At 39.8% G+C, this 20,661-nt stretch overlaps 1 protein-coding gene across 1 annotated transcript in view; it reads right to left on the bottom strand.

Annotated features, from left to right (window-relative positions):
- Positions 1–20,661, bottom strand: part of BRSK2 (BR serine/threonine kinase 2) — a 458,442-nt gene that overhangs the window by 218,511 nt on the left and 219,270 nt on the right. Inside the window, exon 2 of the mRNA XM_032222893.1 lies at positions 2,147–2,241. Coding sequence (XP_032078784.1) covers positions 2,147–2,241 — 95 coding nt within the window. The remainder of the gene's footprint in view (positions 1–2,146; positions 2,242–20,661) is intronic.

The following is a 20,661-nucleotide window of genomic DNA, read 5'->3' as shown; positions in this document are numbered from 1 at the left end:
TTCAAGGTCAGGCTAACAGATTAGATTCATGCCAGGGGGATGCTGTTCCACAGTGCAGGCATTGTGACAAAGTAGGCATGCCTCCTGGTTCCTGATAGAGGTCATTGTTTCAGAAAAAAGATTCAGAGCATGCCTAACTTGATCTGATGGGACAAGCAGAATCAAATAGAGAGAGACCTACAAATAATCTGGGCCTGTGCCATGTAGGCTTTACAGTGATAGCTAGTATCTTGAATTGCACTTGGAAGTCTACTGAAGCTGCATTCTGAACTAGCTGCAACTTTCTAATCCTTTTCAAGGATCATCTTATGCAATCACTGCAATGGTCCAACTGAGTTGTGACAAGATGTGAGTGATCATGACCAGAGTCTTTCAATCTAATAGCAGGCATATAATGAATGTTTACAAATGACATTCTGGCCATGACAAACATTTAAACCCACACTGTGAGTCCAAGAGGACATTAATTGCTTATCAATTGTGAGTCAAGGATGGAATATCTCCAGATCCAAGAGGCTCTCAAGCCACAGTTACTTGTTCTTGACAGGGTCAAAGTAAAGTCTGTTTTTCTCCATCTGGATTCCACAGACTCCAGACAGAGGGGGGAAATATTCAGCTGTGTGGAGAGAGATATACAACTAGTATCATCAGCAAATAATGATACTTAATCCCATATCAATGGAGAACCTTATGCAGAAGTTTTATGCATATAGGAGATGCACCCAAAAACTGTGCCTCACGCTCCCAATCTCCGTAAATCAGTATACCATGTTCCAGAAGGGCCAGGATGGACATACCACCCACATACCAAGCCTGCTGAAGCCATTCATGGCTTTGAGTAATCAAGTGTGAAATATGAAAATATGACTGAAATCAGATCCAAATAACCCACTCCCTCCAGGGTTCTCTGGCACTGTATGATTACCACCTTTTCAACAACCTTCTCTGAGTAGGAAAGGCTGAAAACTAGATGAAAGTTCTCCAGTTTCATTGGCTTCCTATGAAGAGCAGATCACTGCTTTATTTGAAGTTGGCGGAACTGTCCTCTTTTTCCAGAAGCATTCACCCTTGCAAGGATCCAATCACCTGTCATCTCCTGGGAAGCCTTGAGCAACCAGGAGGGGCATGGATCTAAATTCTAAAACACAAGATCGGAGCTTAAAACCCAAGGATCATGTCAATTTCATTAGGACTAATAGGATTAATCTTTCCTTGTTAACTAAGCATAACTTAATTCTATGGGAACTGCACAGAAGAGCTCCAGTTCAAAGCAAATGCAAGTGACTTATTCCAACAAATGTTTAGGACAATTCTCTCTGGGGGCCTATAAAACCTGACTTGATTCCTCTTTACTTAGAAGTGACTAGGTCACTGTAATCAGGCCTGGCTTTTGGAAATTTATAATAAAACAAGAACTGAAAAATAATACTTTTTTGCTGCTCTTATCATCACAATGTAATCCTTGAGGATGTTTGACCTCTAGAATTGGTTGGATTCACTCCTTGTTTTCCTCTAATAGTGCTCTTGGATCTCATATACCATTTTGTTTCCAAGAATTCCTCTGAAAACCAAGAGGCCTCTACACAGATGCAATTTGATCCAAAGCCATAGTCACCCTCTCATTCCAAGAAGAGTCTAAGGCCTTAGTTGAACCATACAACAGCATGGGACAATTCTCTGCTTGAAATTCAAAAGCGTCTACAAGGCACCGATGGCAGGTTAGACAACCAAGTCTGCCCCCCCCCCCCATGATTGGTGAGGGCTGAAATCTAAAGTTGACAAGGTGTGATCTAACCAGGTCTTCCCAAGATGAAAGTCTCTGGCTAATCAAAAATTTAATTTCAGATTTCTAAAGCAAGGGAAACAGCTCCTGCAATAAAGGATAACTTTATAACTAATATTTTCACAGTCAATTATTGATGGTTGGATGTTATTTTTTGGTCTTAATCAAACCAGAGAAATACACTATCTTTTTACATTTCAGTTTGCTATCTCCTCTCTGCAGAAGGCATTATTATGCAATGCACAGTGTTAACACTGACAAGAATGTTTGTTAAATTTAATTAAAGATATTAATTTTGCAAAGAACAAAAATCACTGAGCCGACTGCGTGTCTTTTTTTCCAGATCTCCCTTTGGAAAATTACCTTCATTAGCACCGATTCACTGAGCTTCTCCCTGTTGACAATTTTTATAGCGACCTTTTGACATGTTACACAATGAACTCCCAACTTCACAAGTCCTGCGGAAGAGAAAAAGAAAGAACATTGGTTAGAGGCATATTCACTTCTATGGCTGTTGACAACTACATCTTATTCAAATCTCTTGGACACACACACATACACACACACTTTTATTGGCCCTTCTTCCTCACACAATAATGGATACATTTGGCCTGCAGAAACAAAAGTATAAGTGTGACATTTAACTTTTCCTACAGTTTATGCAATTCAGTTTTCCCTAATCTACTAGATAAATCAGAATATTGGAGTGTCTAAATTGCAGTATTTGGATCTACATATATTTCATTAATGTATGATAAAAGCTTGCAATAGGTAACAATATTGAAATATCTAACAAAATGTCTAGTGCGTAATAAAGGTAAGCTTGAGCATCTTTATTTGAAAGCAGGTCATACTGAATTCAATCTGGCAGGACATTTTATTAAAGACCTAAAGCTTAATTATGTAGGGAGGATCAACTCATTCTTTATCTTGGTTTTCAAGAGCTCCAATTATCAACAAAATTGCATAATTATTTCCATCATCCATAATTTGCAAGAAAGCCATTGTCTTAGCATACTGTATTTATCTTTTTAAGCCTACAGATGTCTTTCAAAAGAACAACCTAGCTAATTCAGAGCACCTGTAGATGCAGAGGAGTTATTTAGAGACACAAAACACCAGTCTACATTGTCCCCCCCCCAACCCCCAAAATATTCCATTGAATCAGTGTTCTCCTAAAACATAGGATAAACATTCAAATGAATTACTCATCTGAATTATTGCAATGGGCTTTACATGGCTACCCTTGAAATGCATTCAGAAGCTTCAACTGGTACAAAATACAGCAGCATTAGCAATCTTTGGGACCTGTTGAATGACTCATGTTCACAAGCTGCACGGGTTAACAGTTTGCTTCTGGGTGCAGTTCAAGATGTTGGTTACGACCTTTAAAGCCCTCCACGACTTAGGTCTAGATTACTTGATGAACGATCTCATCACATTAGGACAAGCCAACGCTATACATGCTGGTAGAGGAAGCCTGATGAAGATCCCATCGGTCAAGGAACTCCAACTGAGGGAATCCAGGAGAAGACCATTCTGTTGTGGCCCACCAGTGGCCAGCAGGCCTGGCAGCAGATTTGGACAGTGAGGAGGTTGGGGAGGAATATGGGTCAGTCCTGGAGTCTGGGTGAAGGCTCTGATGAGGGCTCTGTGTTGGAGGCAGAGAGGGGGTCAGTTATCAGCTGCCTTCAGAGGCAGGCATCAGTGAGGCAGACAAACAGCTGGAGCCTGTTTCCAGTGTGCACATGCACAGAGTTGCCAGATGAAGGGAACAGCTAAAGAATAGGGGTTGGCTTGGGAGTAAGGCCACAGGTGAACGATGAATGACCCCTCCCAGAGGAAATAAAAGAGGAGCGAAAGGGGAATGGAGTTTGCAGGAGACAGTTAGTTTGCTTAATTAGTTTGTGACTCTCCGAGACTCCTTGCCAGGTTTTGCAGATATTGGCCTGTCAGCTGTCCAAGCCAGGTCTGTGACTATAAATCCTCCCTTGAAAGACTTTGCTGGATGTGAATGAGCAGAATACACTGTAAATTTAAAAAAAGGGGTTTTTTGTCAGGACCAGGGGTTTGCTTCATGCTCTGGGGATGCCAAGGTCAGAAGATATTCTCTGGGGTAGCGCCAGCCCTCTGGAACATCCTGACCCCCTAGGATGAGATTTGCCCCCACCCTCCTATCCTTCCACAATGACCTGAAAACTTGGCTCTATCATGGGGATCCAATAGGGAAGTACCTCACTGGAGGTGGCTACTGGACTAATTAGCTGAACGTACCTTTCTCCTGTTCTTCCTACTGCCCATCTTTTTAAATTTCATATTATTGTACTTCCATTGTTTATTTATATTGTTTTATTCCTTTGCTATTGTTACGTTTTCAATTTTTTCCCCATTTTATTGTTGTAAATTGCCCAGGGTAGCCCCATCTGAGATGGGTGGCAAATAAAATTATCAAATAAATACATTTTTTTATTTTCTCACAAATATAAATGGATATTGTATTCTAGAGAAACTTAAAAAAACACTTTAAAATATAACTATTCTCTTTTTTTAAAAAAATCATAATAAATGATTTTGGATTATTAAGATTATTATTTGGGATAGGAAGGTGTCTAAGGCAATTTGAGAATTATAGTCAGAATTTGAAGATAATGCCAAAGAAGGAAGAGGAGGGTAAAATGAGTACCCAGATTGTTGGGGGCAATATGCTGACTCTGTAAACAGCTTAGAGAGGGCTGTAAAAGCACTATGTATATGCACTATGTCTAAGTGCTATTGCTAATACATGTCAGGGATTTTTTCTCTCTCCATAGTCCAGTGTAGTTTCAGCTGTTCGGATAACAACTGCACTCATTCAGTGAGCAGAAAAGAAATAAGGCTTATCTGCAGGGGGCACTCATGAACGCTTTGAAATGCTGTCAGTGAGTTAGGGTTTTTTTTTTAAAAAAAAATGCTATTGCTTGAAAGGCCATAAAGGCAACACTATCTCTGTACCTCTGTTCATAATTGCACCCTCCCTACAAAGCTGTCACTACAGGTAGGCAATTTTTGCTAGAGCTGAATTTAGCAAAGACAGCAAATGTCAATGGTGGGAAATTCTGGAAATCAAACTCTGGTAGCTGTGCACATGATCCAGAACTTGACTCTTAAGACCAGGTCTTCATAAATCTCAAAGCAGGAACAAATCAAGTGGGAGAATGAAAAAAAAACCTGGAGAACCTCCACTTCTCCTGGAGAATGACTGCCTGCTCATTCAGTCTGTCAAGGTGGACACTGTTCAGGTCCCTTCTTTGAGACAATGCCATCTGATGGGATTGAGGAGACACCTACTCTCTGGAAGGATCACCCTTCTCCTCCAGCACACAGAAAGACATTAAAACCTGCCTATTTCCTTTGCTGTTGGGGTCAAGATGATGGGAGTCCCTGTGTGGAGGACGGTAATAGATCTGTGATGACAACCTATGGCATGTGTGACAGAAGTGGAACACAGAGCCCTCTCCGTGGACATGTGAGCCGTCGCCCCAACTCAGCTCCACCATGCATGCATGTGTGCCTCCCACCAGCCAGCTGGTTTTTGGGTCTCTGCTGTGCATGCACAGGATGCATGCAGGAGAAACACATGCATGCCCTGGGGGTTATGTGTGTGTGGGGGGGTTGCATATGCATGTACAGGGGTCACATGCACATGGGGGGGCAGGGCACTTGGGGAGCGTGCACATTGCATTATGACTTCGTGAATGTTAGCCATCACTGTAATAGATGATCTAGTAAGGATTTGTCTTAATTTTAATTGAATTTATTTATTTTATTTATTTCTTCTTCCTCTTCTTCCTTTCCTTCATAGGTAAACCACCCAGAATTGCAGTTGTTCAAGCTGGAGGGCAGGGACAGAGAGAGGATATACATTTCTTACAAAAATAAACAACCCCATTATACCCCAAACTGGATAATTTATTCAAGTGTTCATGTCAACTCAGCCCTTTTATCTTCCTCTCCTTGAAGACCTTTGTCTTCATTACTACGTTGTGGAATGTATAAGCTTAAGAGTTCAGCTTAGTATTTCAGCTGTTTGGTGTCCTGTTAGGTTAGGGTGCATCAGTTTGGGGGAAAACATGATAATCTCTTAACAGAATTGCTTAGGAATGGAAGACTGTAGCTATTTAGACTCAGAGGGGTTTTGGCTCAGTGATGCAACTCTAGTCTGTCAAAACCATTAACCATTATTGTTTAAATCATTAATCATTACTTAATTTTCAATGTATGACAATTGTGTTGCTACTTTCCACAAACTTTCATTGTATTCATTTCTGTAAGAGCAGCTACTCTGTGAAGTCTTAAAATAGCCTGATATCATCATTTTGGAATACACAGTATATGAACTTTGAGATAGCACACAGCTCCCCAATTCTATCAATATGTATCCTGATTTTAAAATTTATTTCTTAGCTCCTTAATACAGCAGCATGTTAGACTTTCTCTTTATAAACAATTCAAAGATCAAATTTACTCAGTGCTGAAACTGTTATCATTTTGCAATTCAGAGCTTCATTTTAATTTCATTATAATGTTCACAAAATTATTAGGCCAATTCACTTAAATGTTTATTTTTGCAGAATCTTAACTTACTTATCTACCCTGTTTCCCTGAAAATAAGACCCCCTTGGATAATAAGCCCAATTGGGCTTCTGAGCGCATGCGCTAAAATAAGACCTCCCCTGAAAATAAGCCCTCCCTGAAAATATTGCAACACAGCAGCAGCCATGAGGTGACCATGTTCGCCGCCTCCTGCACCTCAAAAATAATAAGACCTCTCTGAAAATAAGGCCAAGTGCTTATTTTGGGGATCAAAAGAAAATAAGACCCTGTCTTATTTTTGGGAAAACACGGTACTTACTTACTTTCTTTAATAAGAACAGAATATCTAAATTGTTGCTGTTTTCTCAGTTAGTATGTTTTGCTATAGACAATGGAATAAATGGATCACCTGTCAGTTTTCTGGCTTCATTAACTCCATAAATTGAATTACAAATCACCAACACTAAGAGCAGCATCATTCTGTTTTAAACACTCCCAATGTTATAATATTTAGTTCAATGGTTTTCAATATCGGTAACTTTAACAAGTGTGAACCTCAACTCCCGGAATTTCCCAGGCAGCACTGTCCACATATCTTAAAGTTATCAAACCTGAAGAAGAGTGACTTAGATTGATTAACTCTTAATTTCTTTAAATATCAACTACACAACTACTTTTTTTCTGATTAAAACCTATATATATATATATTTGTTACTTCCAAAAATCTCCCTAACTCCATGATTTAGATGGCATTTCCTCCTGTCAGCTCCCACATACCCAAGAGCAAGGTTGCAGAAACATCTGTTGTCTGGGACAGAAAATATCTATGCTTCCCCTGTGCCAACATTAGCCTAGTCGACAAGTTTCCTTTGATCTCAAACACTGAGCTCCACTAGAAGCAGAGCTTATAATTTTAGGTCAGGGAAGAAAAGGCGGTGTTGGGGTGGGTGGGGGAGGACAGGACGACAAAAGTGAAGCTAAAATCATCTTTTCGTTTTTAATGAAAACCTGATGAAAGCTCTCGGGTCTTTTCTATGAAAAGAAATAAACCCCAAGGAAGCAGAAAGGGAAAGATTGGCTCAAGAACAAAATAGCAGGAGGAAATATTCAGGAGATGCACCTGTTAATGGCACCCTGACAAATTCTATAGATGGTAAATACGCCTACACATAGATACTTAAAAAGATATAGGGCATTATTGGGAGGGAGTACACTCTGGAAGTTAATAAACAGATCCTACATATTCATTTATGGAAATTAGTCCTGCAAAATAAGCATGCATGAAGTTGTAACTTTTATTCTGTTTGCTGTGTAAATGCATTGAAGAAGAGGCATAATCTTTCAACATGAAGGCTAGTGAGGGAGCTCACATTCTGGAGGTAAATGCTGAAAGATAGACTAATACATCACAATTTCTTTCTTTTTATTCCCAACAGTCATATCAATTAATTCCTATATTGTACATCACATAAAAACTCATGTCCCCTTCCTCACATTTTTTGGGATCACCTACTACACCACACCTCAAGTGAAACTATTTTTAAAAAATGTATCCATATTTTTCAGAGTATAAAACACACTTATCCCCCCTAAAAGAGGGTGAAAATTTGGGTGTGTCTTATAACCGAATGTAGCCCTGCCCACTTGCCAGCCTCCACCCTTCGGCCTCTGAGTGTCCTCTCAAATGGAGCTTTTGGAGGCTGCAAACTCAGCCTCTCAAACTGAGCTTTGGGGGCTGCAAATAATATCAATAGATGCTGATAGGCAGAGGCAGAATTTTTTTTCCTCCCCAAAAACTAAGGTGCGTCTTATACTCCAGAGCATCTTATACTCTGAAAAATATGATATATATAAGAGTAGCTTTGGGTCTCTGGTGATCCAAAACCTCTGGAATAGCTTTCTGACAGTCCTACATGAGTTGTTTGACAGTATGTGTATGTATATAAATATAAATAAGGAATGGGGAGAAAAGTGTTCTATTGCTCATTAATGTTGGAACAATTCCCAAGATTTGTATGGAAGATGGAATTCATCTCTGTCAGTGATCCTCAACCTTTTTTTCACCATGGCCCCCCTTTGAATACCTTTTTTGACCATGGACCACCAAGACTTAATATTTAAAACATTACATTTCTTCAAGATCTTCTTCACAGATCCCTGTGATGACATCATGCCCTCCCAGGGGTCCACAGAGCACAGATTGAGAACCACTGATCTATGTTATCATACTGGGAAAGGCTGCCTACAGGGTCTATTGTTAGTTTTTGTTGCAGCAATCCCATCCAGAAAGCACACACAGGTAACTGATTCAGCAGGATTCATTAACTTTTCTTTTTATATAATATAACACATGAAGTAAATATGCAATACCAAAAGCAGGTTTTCCAACGTGGTAGTAAATACTAGCAAACACAGGCAGAGGAGAGAACAGTTTCAGTTTCAGTTCAGAGCTGCAGAGCTAAGCCATAGCCAAGCTCCTAGCTGTCTCCTTGTTGTTAACACAGCAAATACCGTTTCAGTTTCCAAACAGCCCTCATTGGCTGACTTAGTTGCTATACCTATTCATTGGCTGACTTTGTTACCATGTCTTCCAGGTCATGAACTGTCACACACGGACATCTATTACACCATTCAAAATCCACAAATATAAAACTGCCAGATAATACCACATAGTCATAGATGGTGAAATAAACTTCCTGTCACTATAGGGAATGCTTTTGGGAAATAGTCTCCAAATATACGCTAACAAGGAACCAAATTTCAGCATTTAATGACTTAAACTCTCTCATTGTATATGCATAATCATGTTTACTTATTTGCCTCCAAGGGACTCTACAAGGATTGATTAATTCTCATAAAGAATCTTGAGAAGGGATATTAAATCTGATGTTAAAGCAAGCATTAGTACCAACATCACAATGGAATTTAATATAGGGAAGAAAATTAAGAAATGATAATATTCTTTAACACTACTGTTTTGTCTGAACATTCAGCAATATACCATATTTATCCTCTGGGTTAACTGTTACCCTTTTTATAAATTTAAAGTCATTATAGCCATAGAAATCAAGAATTTCATTGTACATTAAAACCAATAGGATGAACTACTTTTGTCTTCTAATTAACCCAGTGTTTGTTTGCTTAAAGGAACTTAGCTATTATTATTATGCATAAGATTATAGCCTGTTAACAAGTGATACCCAAAATATATGTTGTTGTTTCTAACTGTACACAAGGATAGATCAAATTTCTTTAATGGACTAATGAAAGTGTTCCACATTTTAATGAGGCAATTTTAACCACTGGCTCATCAATGCTAACATAATAGGCTATTCTTGGGAATGTTTGCAATAATTGTTCTTAAACTGAATATCAACTTTAATTACAGACTTATCTAACCAAGCATTTTGGTGCCTTACTGGAATTCTTACATATTCTGCCTAAGCTGAAAACAACAGATAGATAAAATAGAGGAATCAGCATCCTTAATTCCTTTTCCATTGCAGACATAGGTACACATGTGCAAACTCTCTTCACTTACTCACTTCACTCACTCTAGAAAACACAGACACAAATCAAGCTGATTTTAGACTTAATAGCTTGGTTAAAAGCAACCTGAAACACTTCTTTCAGTGTCATGGAAGGACAAAAGAAGTAATTCTAAGATTACTATAGCTAGTTACTGAAACCAAACCAATCTTTCACACTTGCTTATCCAAAAGCAATCTAGATAGGGCAAAACAAAACCCAATGACAACAGCACATTGGGAGGAAATGAACTATTGTGGCAGTAGCATATACAGTAGATCTGGCTTTTGGCAAAACCAAGCTCCTGTTGGGGGAGAGAAAATTATGCCCTCTCTATCAGACAGGAAGAATCAGGACCAGTTAAGATGATTTATTGCTCATGTCCATACACAAGAATCGAATCAGTTAACAGTCAGCACTAAATTGGTGCTAGATAAGAGTTAATGGACTTGAATCACATGTGGAAACATAATGACTCCAGGCTAATTCCTCTCTTGACTCCAACCCCAGACCAGGGGTGGGTTCCAACCTCTGGTACTGCCGGTTCGCTCAGGGACGTGCTTTGCGCAGGCACTTGATACGCATTATATGCACATGCACAGTAAAAAAAATGCTTCTGCACATGTGCAGAAGCAAAAAAACCAAGATAGAACCACTTTGGGGTGTGGCCAGGCAAGTTACTATCTATTCGGCCGAACCAATCGGAACCGGTAGGAATCCACCTCTACCTCTCCTTCTCTTATCTTGTTTCCCTCAAATCTCTTGTTCTGATCACTTCTTCTGATGGTATGTAATATGTATTTCAAGTTTCAATATTTTTTGGAAAGACTTTGTGCCAGCTATATAAAGAGGCAGTACAAAAAATATGTGTGTTCCTGGATGTATAATATTGGATTGATTGTATATATTTTCAAGTGCTTTTTAAAGGAAAATAAAGACTGAAAATGTGATAAATATCAGTGTAGGAGCTATCTTAGTAGCCAGTCTTCTTGGTACATGCTATGGGTAGGAATTATTTCTTTCCAAAGGGCCAGGTCTTCGCTAGCTTTTGGAAGGCTAGAAGCAGCAGGGCCATCTTTGCCTTGAATAAGCAAGGGAAATCTTCCAAAATAGGGAATATTCTTACAGAGAATATTGGCTGATTTTGAGACCTGTCCCAACATGTTTTGTGATAGGAGAGGACCTTCACTAGATGCTTCTGAGTTCTCTAGATGGGTAGACAGAATTTATCTGGGAAATGTAATGTCTTAGATACTCAGACTCCAAGTCATATAGGGCTTTGTGGATAATGAACAGCAACTTTTACTGAAAGTAGAAACCATAGTAACCCACAGAGCTGTTCTTACAGCAGTGTAACATGGTAATATTGAGACTGCTCAATAAACATAAAAGCTGCTACATTTTCAAGGACAGCCTTTTGAGCGGAAAACAGGAGCTACATTCTGCACATACATAAAGGAAGAAGAATCCATAAAAGACCCTGGCATGGAAGGATACGGAAAGCTATGACAGGGTTGAAAAATTCTGAGTTAGCACAAAACAGTACATCTGATTCAGCTGAACCCTGGCAAGACTGTGAGGCTTTGGATGCACGGAGTGTCAAGATCGGGGACTTTAACATCTTTAGTTCTGTCTGGATGGGGTGGTACCAGAGGTGGTATTTAGCTGGTTCAGACAGGTTCACCCAAACCAGTAGTGGAAACCATGGGTGGGCCTACCCACCCTGGCTCTACGCTGTTCTATTTAGGCACGTTTTCAAGCCGTGCACATGTGTGCAAGTCACGCGCATGATCAAAGCAAACTGGTAGAGAAAGTAAGTGCCACTCTCCCAGAAAGACCCGGTCCACAACTTGGGAGTTCTAGACTCATGACTCCTGCTTGAACAGCAGTCGCGGCTAAGAGAGCTTTTGCACGCAAAACTTGTTGCAGACTTTCCTAGATCAGGAGTCCCTGTGCTCAATCACTCAAGCCGTAGTCATCTCATGTCTGGACTACTGCAATGTGCTCTACATGAGGCTACCCTTGAAGAGCATTCGGAAGCTACAGATAAATACATCTGATATACAAAAACTAGAGTAAGCTATAAGAAAAGCAGATCATGCATGTTAACTAACACATTATACATATTAACTAGGCACTGCAGGATGTTGTTATTTTTACTGAAGCTATTGTTATTGCCACCGTGCCAATTGTTTTTTTATATATACTTCTGGAGGAACCTATAATTTTTATTCCCACTGGACCAGCTTTAGCCTCCGAGGCAAAAATAGCACAACTCTCATCAGAAGTGAGTTCCAGGATGAAGTCCTGTCTACCCACTCTAATCACTGAAGAATGGAGGCATCAAAGTCTATCTGTAGGGTATTTTTTTCAAGCCTCATTAATCCATCCTCTCAGGTAGAAGAGAGGTGATAGGAGACAAGAGAGAACCCCCTGACTGTCTTTCTTTGGTAAGCTATCTTTGAGAAACATGCAACTGTAATTAGGTCGCATCTGTATAACAAGCCCTGCTGTGCTGCCTTGGTCTACTGATCAACTGAAAAGGATTGATGCAGTGCAAACAAAAAGAAAAAAATCATGGGAGAAAGGACACACCAGGGAGATTACACCTCTCATTTTCTTTTAATTGATGTTTCAGTCCTGTTCACTTGCTCTGTGCTAATTTATCCCCCCCCCCCTTACCTTCTCCCACGTCTGCCTTTGAGGTTTTTTCAAGCAAGCAGAACCAAGGTAACTTTCTTCTTTGAGTAGGGATTTCCTGTAGCACATTTCTGTTTTGTGCTTTACTTGGAGATACTGATACGATCATTAGCATTCATTCTTCATTAGCCTTATTTTGATTAGAAGGATCTCAATGGCTGAAACTGTGCTTGACCTCAAACTCTGCACAATCAGCATACGAATCTCCTCTATAAAGTGTTCTAACGGAAATGTGGAGGAAAGTATTATGACAGCCAAATCCAGAATCCTTGTCAGTGGAGAATGTATGTACCGTATATACTCGAGTATAGGCCGACCCGAATATAAGCCGAGGCACCTAATTTTACCACAAAAAAACTGGAAAAGTTATTGACTCGAGTATAAGCCTAGGGTGGGAAATGCAGCAGCTACCGGTAAATTTCAAAAATAAAAATAGATACCAATAATGTTTTTGAATATTTATTTCAAAGAAAAACAGTAAACTAGCGGTGTATTCAATGAAATACTTCACTCACCTCATGATGCTGATGTCCCGCTGTGATGATGATGTCCCGTGCAGCCGCGGGAGCGATGTCCCGCCTCCTATGACACACGGCACAGTGATTCCTATCATTGGATCACTGTACCAGAGGAGGTGGGACATCGCTATGTGGCTGCTTGCCATAACAAGGAGGAGGTGGGACATCGTTGCAGAGCGGCAGGAGGGGGAGGAAGGGGAATCGTAAGACAGCCCTGCATTACATTAGAACGTGAGGAGGGGGGATGGTGCGGTGCGCGTTGCGCGGCAAACTGACACAGAGGGAGGGGAAACTCACAGGGGCACTGGGCCATTCACGAGTGTCACCCAGCGGCATGGCCCCGCCCCTTTTTCTCCTCCATTTCGGGCAAATTTTTCACTGACTCGAGTATAAGCCGAGTCGGCTTTTTTCAGCCCAAAAAGTGGGCTGAAAAACTAGGCTTATACTCGAGTATATACAGTATGTACGTACCTACCTACCTACCTACCTACCTACCTACCTACCTACCTACCTACCTACCTACCTATCTATCTATCTATCTATCTATCTATCTATCTATCTATCTATATTTTCAGCTCTGAGTGGATGGTGGGGAATGGAAGAGTTTATATTCCTTGCAGGCAGCTGATCATTTCTATCCTTTGAGAGTCACTGAGGCCACTTGGAGGTTTATCTGTGTCCTCAGGGTCACCTGAGTAGTGCAAATGGACGTGGAGCTTTCTTGGCTGCAGGATATTTTCTGCCCTGTGTCCCTTCACTGTTGAAAAACAGAAGCAGGGTGTTGGGGATGAGTCTATGTTGTCTGCATTTTTCCTGTAGTCTGCAATTTTTCTAGAAATCCATTCATACTCCCACACCATTGGAAGAATGTTCATCCCAAAGTGTATAGCTAAATGTCAATGGAGATTCTCATCATCTAGGTCATGTTTGTCCCAAAAGTGCTTTTTTCAGGAGCAACTGGCCTTTCTTGTTTTTCTTTGAAGACATTTAACTTCTCATCCAAGAAGCTTCTTAAGCTCTGACTGGATGGTGAGGAATGGAATGTTTTTTCTGTAGCCAAGAAGCCTCCATAGACATTTGAGAAACAACAAAAGATTAACAAAGAGTACCTAGGTATAACAGAATAACACAGTTGGAAGGAATCTTGGAGGTCCAGGAGACTGCTCAAGTAGGAGACATTTCAGGCCAATGGCTTTCCAATCTGCTCTTAAAATGGCTGTCCAACCTGTTCTTAAAATGGTTGTCCAACCTGTTCTGTAGTGATGGAGTACCCATAGAATCTGTAGGCTGATTAACTGTTTTCCATGTCAGGAAATTTCTCCTTAGTTCTAAGTTGATTCTCTTCTTGTGGCCTTACTTTTTGTTTCATTGCATAGATTCTTGCTATATCCAGGCATATTAAAAAGCTGTTTTTAGCATTTATATTAAAAACTAACTATATCTCTATCTTATTCAACATAAAGCTTCTTCAGTGGTAAAGTCTTCTTGAAGGCCTTCCTTAAGATTTTTAGAGCTATAAACATAAACAGCATCTCAAATAGGCCTCTGCAACTGTTTGCAATTGACTTCAGAATATTCTTCTTAGATAGGTTTGCCTAGTTTCCAGACTGAATTAATTTTAGTAGTGGGTAAACAAAAAAATCAAACTCCGTACATATTATTTAGACTTTCTATTTCAAGTAGCTTTTTGCCTCAGGGTATCAGTAGTTTGCCATTTTATAGTTTCTTATTATTAGGTAATCTTTTCATGTATTGTCAAGTATTCAAATAGCTCAATTGTGAATTTGAAAAACAAATTATAAATACTCCAAAAATAATGAAGTAACTAAATGGTAGCCAGCAGTCTTTGGACATCTGTAAATAAATAACCACTACAATATTTGAGAACACAAGGGAAACAGAATAGAAAAAAATGAAACAAGCAAATCTACTTAGAGGGAAGAATTTAATTATTTCCTACATATTGCTTTAATTTACATAACTAGTGTAATTCAATTATTTATTTATTATATGTTTCAACTCCTAAATACTTAAAATGTTCTGGGTAGATTGCAAAATGGTTTCAAACAGCCAAACAACAAAGCCAATAAAACAACAAAATACATCATAAACAGCACTGGAGAAAAGGCAAAAAGAGAAATATAGAAATGGCACTACCTACATTGGGTGGCATGATTGCTCAGTGGTTAAGGTGCTTGGCTTGTCAGCTGGAAAGCTGGCAGCCCAGGTTCGAGACCCAAGTGTCACATGATAGGGTGAGCTCACGGGCTCATCCTATCTCATGTGAATCTAGCAGTCTGTAAGCATGCAAATGTGAGTAGATAAATAGGTACCACTTCAATGGGAAGGAACAGCGGTTCCATGATGACATGCTGGCCACATGACCGCAGAAATGTCTTTGAACAGCCCTGGCTCAATGGCCTTGAAATGGAGATAGCACTGCCCCCTATAGTTGGCAATGAAATAGCAGCGTAAAATCTGCAAGGACCTTTTGCTATCTACTTTACTGTGAACATTAAAAATAAAAGATAAATACAGCAATGCTGAAGAGATGATTATTAGAACCAGAGAAAGGTTATTACTTAATAATAAACATGTGTCACTAAGGACATTCTATAAAACGACTCCCACAACTGAAAAGGTATGGTATACGACAGTGATGGCTAACCTTTTTGCCATCGTGTGTCAAAAGTGGGGGAGCATGGGGGGTCATGTGTGTGCTTGTCCACACCCATAATTCTATGTGCCCTCCCTCTGCCCATGCAATGTGGTGCCCCGTGCTCCCCATGCTGTTGGCACGGGATGGAATAGTGGACCCATTTTTTGGCCTCCCCAGGCACCAGACCCCCAGGAGACCCTCTGGAGGCCAGAAACGGCCTGTTTTTCAGAGGACCCAGAAGGCCCAAAAATTAGCTGGCCAGTGTGCACATGCGTGCCAGAACTGCGCTTGTGTCCCCAATGATATGGCTGCGTGTGCCACCTGTGGCACATGTGCCATAGGTTCACCATCATGGGTATAGGGCCTGTTTTTCTTTCCCCATTGAATCTGCCTATGTGGTAATATCTGACAGAATGGGTCATTTCATGGTAAGAAGCCGGTATACCTTTTCCATCAAGCATCTGTTCTCTGGGACTATACGTGTTGGACATTTAAACTGCCTTGTCTCTGATATCTTTTAAATGGGCCTTAAAGACTGGAATTTTCTCCAGATGTTAAGCTTAGAAAACATATGCTAGTCTGGAAATTTTATTTAATATGTTTGATACGCTAGTTTCTGAGTTATCACTTTTTCTTGATATTGCACTGTGTTCATCTAGTACATCATTCAGAATCACTATGAGTTGAGTGGCCTATAAGTTTAATTGATAAATAAATACAAGTGAGGCTTTGCAATATCCTCCTACCCTTACTTTATGAAGGCACCTGGACAAAGACATCCAAAGATGATCATAGTATCAAGGATACATATTGCAGAAAGCATTTCTTGAGATACTTGAGAGCCTTAATAATAGCATCAACAACTCATAGCATCAATTGAACTCATAAAGTAACTGCCAATCACTTCACTTTATAAGACCCCTTGTTTTATCTCTGCCTGGTGTTACAGGGTGCGTTATCCTCCTATATAAGTTGGCTCTGGAAAGATATAGAGATTCTTACTATTGAGAAAAGGATGGTTTATACTTGAGCTTCCATCATGATTTTCAAAGTCTTGTCAAATCTCCTCCCCAAACATTTGGCAACTGATTTAGTTGTCAACGAAGGAGGAGTTTTAATACACTTATTCTTTAAAATAGTGCGTTATTAAATGTTATTTTATAACTCATCAATTGCATCCAAATACCACTACATTACCTAAATTTATTTTTAAGATTATGAAATGAATTCCACTTAAAATGGATTTGGAAGTTAAACAACAACATAAAAATATTGGGCCACCATAATAATGACCTTTATTTGCTATTGTATCTAACAAAGACCCCCCCCCTTTTTTTTTCTTCAACAAGGGATGCTGAAAAGTCATCACTATTTTGAATGGCAAATTCTCTCTTGTTAAATGAGAATATTAGCATATTGGGTTCACCTATGGCAACTTCGGCCATTTTAAGATGAGTGGACTTCAAATCCCAGAATACCATAGCCAGTAAGAAAATTGAAATGGGTGAAGAAGGCGCAGCTCTGTATATAAAGTTCCTATTATCCATTTCCTCCAACCTTAATACGATGAATAGAATTTCTGAAGGATGTTTCTGTTTGAATACCAGTGGAACTCTTAGGCAGAAGTTGCCCTGATAGGAAGACTGAAGAGTGTTTTGCTTCTGTTTGAGTAAATGTAAGCAGAATTACGGCTGTGACATTCAATATGCAAACCTAGAATTGCAAAGCCATAGGCAGGGGAAAGCTGAAATTTTAAGCTGTCGTAACACTTGAACAGCACTTAAAATTCCCTAGTATTCTGAATATGTCAAATTTCATGCTTCTAATTTATTTTATTTAGTATATAATTGGATTCTCTGGCTGAAAGCCAGCATGCCGTGGTGATTAAGGTGATGGCTTAGGAGTGGAGAGGCTCAGATGCTAGTCTACCTTTAGGCATAGAGACTAGCTAGATGACCCAGGATCACTCACCTGCTCTCAGCCGAAATCAGCATCAAGCTACAAGACAAGCCAGCTGAAAATCAAAACTCCTTGCAGCAGTATCTATGGCTGTAAGAACTGGACAAGCCCAGTGCAAAACAACCCAATTCTGCAATCAAGTAGGACAAATGCTGAGAAACAGAACACCTTAAATTCACTTGCCACTCTATTAAATCAGAGGTAGGTTCCTATAGGTTCAGACAAGTTCAGCCGAGTAGGTAGCAACTCGGCTGTCCACACACCCGAACTGGTTCTATGGGCGGTGCCATAGGCACCACCATCTTGTTTTTTGCATCTGTGCATGCGCAGAAGCAATGTTTTACTACTGTGCATGTGTGCATAGTGCACATCAAGAGCACACATAGCATGCATCAAGCATGTGCATGCCCAAAGCACATGCCTGAAGCACATTCCTGAGCGAACTGGCAGTAAAATAAGCCAGAACCCATCCCTGTATTAAATCCAATTGTTTAATCACAGTACAGGAATTGAGTACTAAAAAGTCTAGCCACAAAAGGGTATCTGACCAACTTTGACTGAGTTAAAAAATGGTTTGTGGTTGGACAGGGATGGGCATAAGACCATAGGGCTGAGGACTACACTTGGAAGGCAAAACAAATAGAGAGAGAGAAGAAAGCAGGAGTAAGGGACTTTTGATTCCAAAGAATCTTTACCTACCTTTACAGAATAAACAAGTAAACAGAGAATGTACCCTGTTTTCCAAAAAATAAGACCTCTCCGAATAATAAGCCTAATCGGGCTTTTGAGCGCATGTGCTAAAATAAGCCCTCCCTGAAAATAAGCCCTCCCGGAAAATATGCAACACAGCATCAGCCATGAGGTGACCACATTCACCGCCTCCTGCACCTCAAAAATAATAAAACCTCCCCGAAAATAAGGCCAAGTGCTTATTTCAAGATCAAAAGAAAACAAGAACCTGTCTTATTTTCGGGAACACATGGTAATAATATAACATATGGGTATTTTTAAAAAAAACAGTTTTATAACTCTTCTGTGTCAGTTATTTCTAAAGTGTAGCAAGATTAATATCATTAGAGGAAAAGTTTTATCTAGATTTGGGATATATCCACATGCAAGTCAAATACACTTTGTGGTTTTAGTTGCGATAACTTTAATAAAGACACCAATAGGATTCTTTTCAAGAACAAGCCTCCAGTTAATATCAGTTCATTCGGTGCCCTCCTGACCCTCTTAATCTGGTAGAGCGCTAACAGAGTTTCCACCAGCTGCTGGGCTTTCAAAATTCACCCAAGAGAGACATTGGGGTCATAATGCCTACACCTGAATAAAATACAAAAGGATATAGTAAGGATATAGCTTTGGATTCCAACATTTCAGATGCTCAGAGATACAGTATTCCACTGATACATCTCCAGTGGAGCTCACAGAATTTAACACAGCAACAGTCTGTGCTAAAGGGAGATGGATTAACCACTGAGCACCGTAAGAGACTTGTTTGAGCCTTTAAGCAGTGGGGGGAAGAAGGATTAAATTATAATAATAGCCTTAGGTTGGAAGGCTTTCTGAAATTTCATGGATATTTAGAGCAACCTCTGAAATTTAGACCTTTGGCCTAATAGAAATTGAGATTGTTGCAGGAAGGGGGAGAAAACGCTCATTTATAATGGGTGAATGTTCTTTCTGGTTTTCTGGCATGAATCCCCTCCTTTTAAGTACTTTTATCTGCCTATGATTCTGTCATCTCTCCATGCGATGTCAGCACTGCATTATGTTTTGTATGATATAGCACTGTTCTTTAATTTGCATATTTAATAGTGCATCTCTACCTCTTTCAGCTAAATAGAAACTTGGGGAAGTAGTTGTGCCTGAGGTAAAAAAGCAAAACTTCCAAGATGCTTGCAGGTCAAATCACCCCAAAATTACTGAAGGAGCAAATTGTCCTCCTAGGAGAAGAATAGAAGAGGGTGAAGAAGACACCGTGTTGCTGGATTTTTCTTTTGTTTGGCCGGCTCATTGGACAGCTTACAGTGAATGGCTCTGACCATGCCATTTTTTTGTACAGCACTTAAAAGATTTATATTGTACTGTCACTCTTCTTAAAATCCCAATTCTAGGTGGCTTACAATAGTTTTCCCTTGGGCAATGGGTCAAGAGTTTAGGTTAATCCAGTCTCAGAAGGTTTACTTATATAGACACCTGAGCTATCTTAGGCATGGTATGTTTTTAATTTTTGTTCTGGTGATTCTGTTCTTTTTAACATGATGTTAGCCACTCAAGAGTTACATGTTGAGTGAGTAGACATGTAGAATGAATGAATGAATGAATGAATGAATGAATGAATGAATGAATGTGGAAGCTAGGTCTGAAGCAATTCCTTTCCTTCAAACAAATTCCATGAGAATTCCATGGAATTCAGATGCGGGTGTCAAACTTCACACTAGAGTTATGGGCTAACTGAAGGTCTTGGATGATCAAAAAGCATTTCGGTTTTCTTTATTAATTTATTTCAAGGCAGGGTAAGGATGGGGTCAAATAGAACAATGTTTAATTGAAAGGAACCTTGGATCTTATGAGCCATGGTGGCTCAGTGGTTAGAATGCAGTATTACTGAAGGAGCAAATTGTCCTCCTAGGAGAATAGAAGAGGGTGAAGAAGACACCTTGTTGCTGGAGTTTTCTTTTGCTTGGCCAGCTCATTAAACAGCTTATAGTGAATGGCTAATCCAGGAGTTCGATCCTCACCAGCTCAAAGTTAATTCAGCCTTCCATCCTTCTGAGATCAGTAAAATGAAGGCAATATGCTGACTCTGGAGAAAATATGCTGACTCTGTAAACCACTTAGAGAGGTTTGTAAAGCAGTAGCAACCACAGCCCCATTCCAGCATATAATTCTGACTAACAGCCAAGAAATGCCAATCCTGACTCTAGAGCAGGTGCAGT

Source organism: Thamnophis elegans, chromosome 1, assembly GCF_009769535.1.
Source record: "Thamnophis elegans isolate rThaEle1 chromosome 1, rThaEle1.pri, whole genome shotgun sequence".
NCBI lineage: Eukaryota > Metazoa > Chordata > Lepidosauria > Squamata > Colubridae > Thamnophis > Thamnophis elegans.
This window is presented reverse-complemented; position numbering and strand designations above follow the sequence as displayed.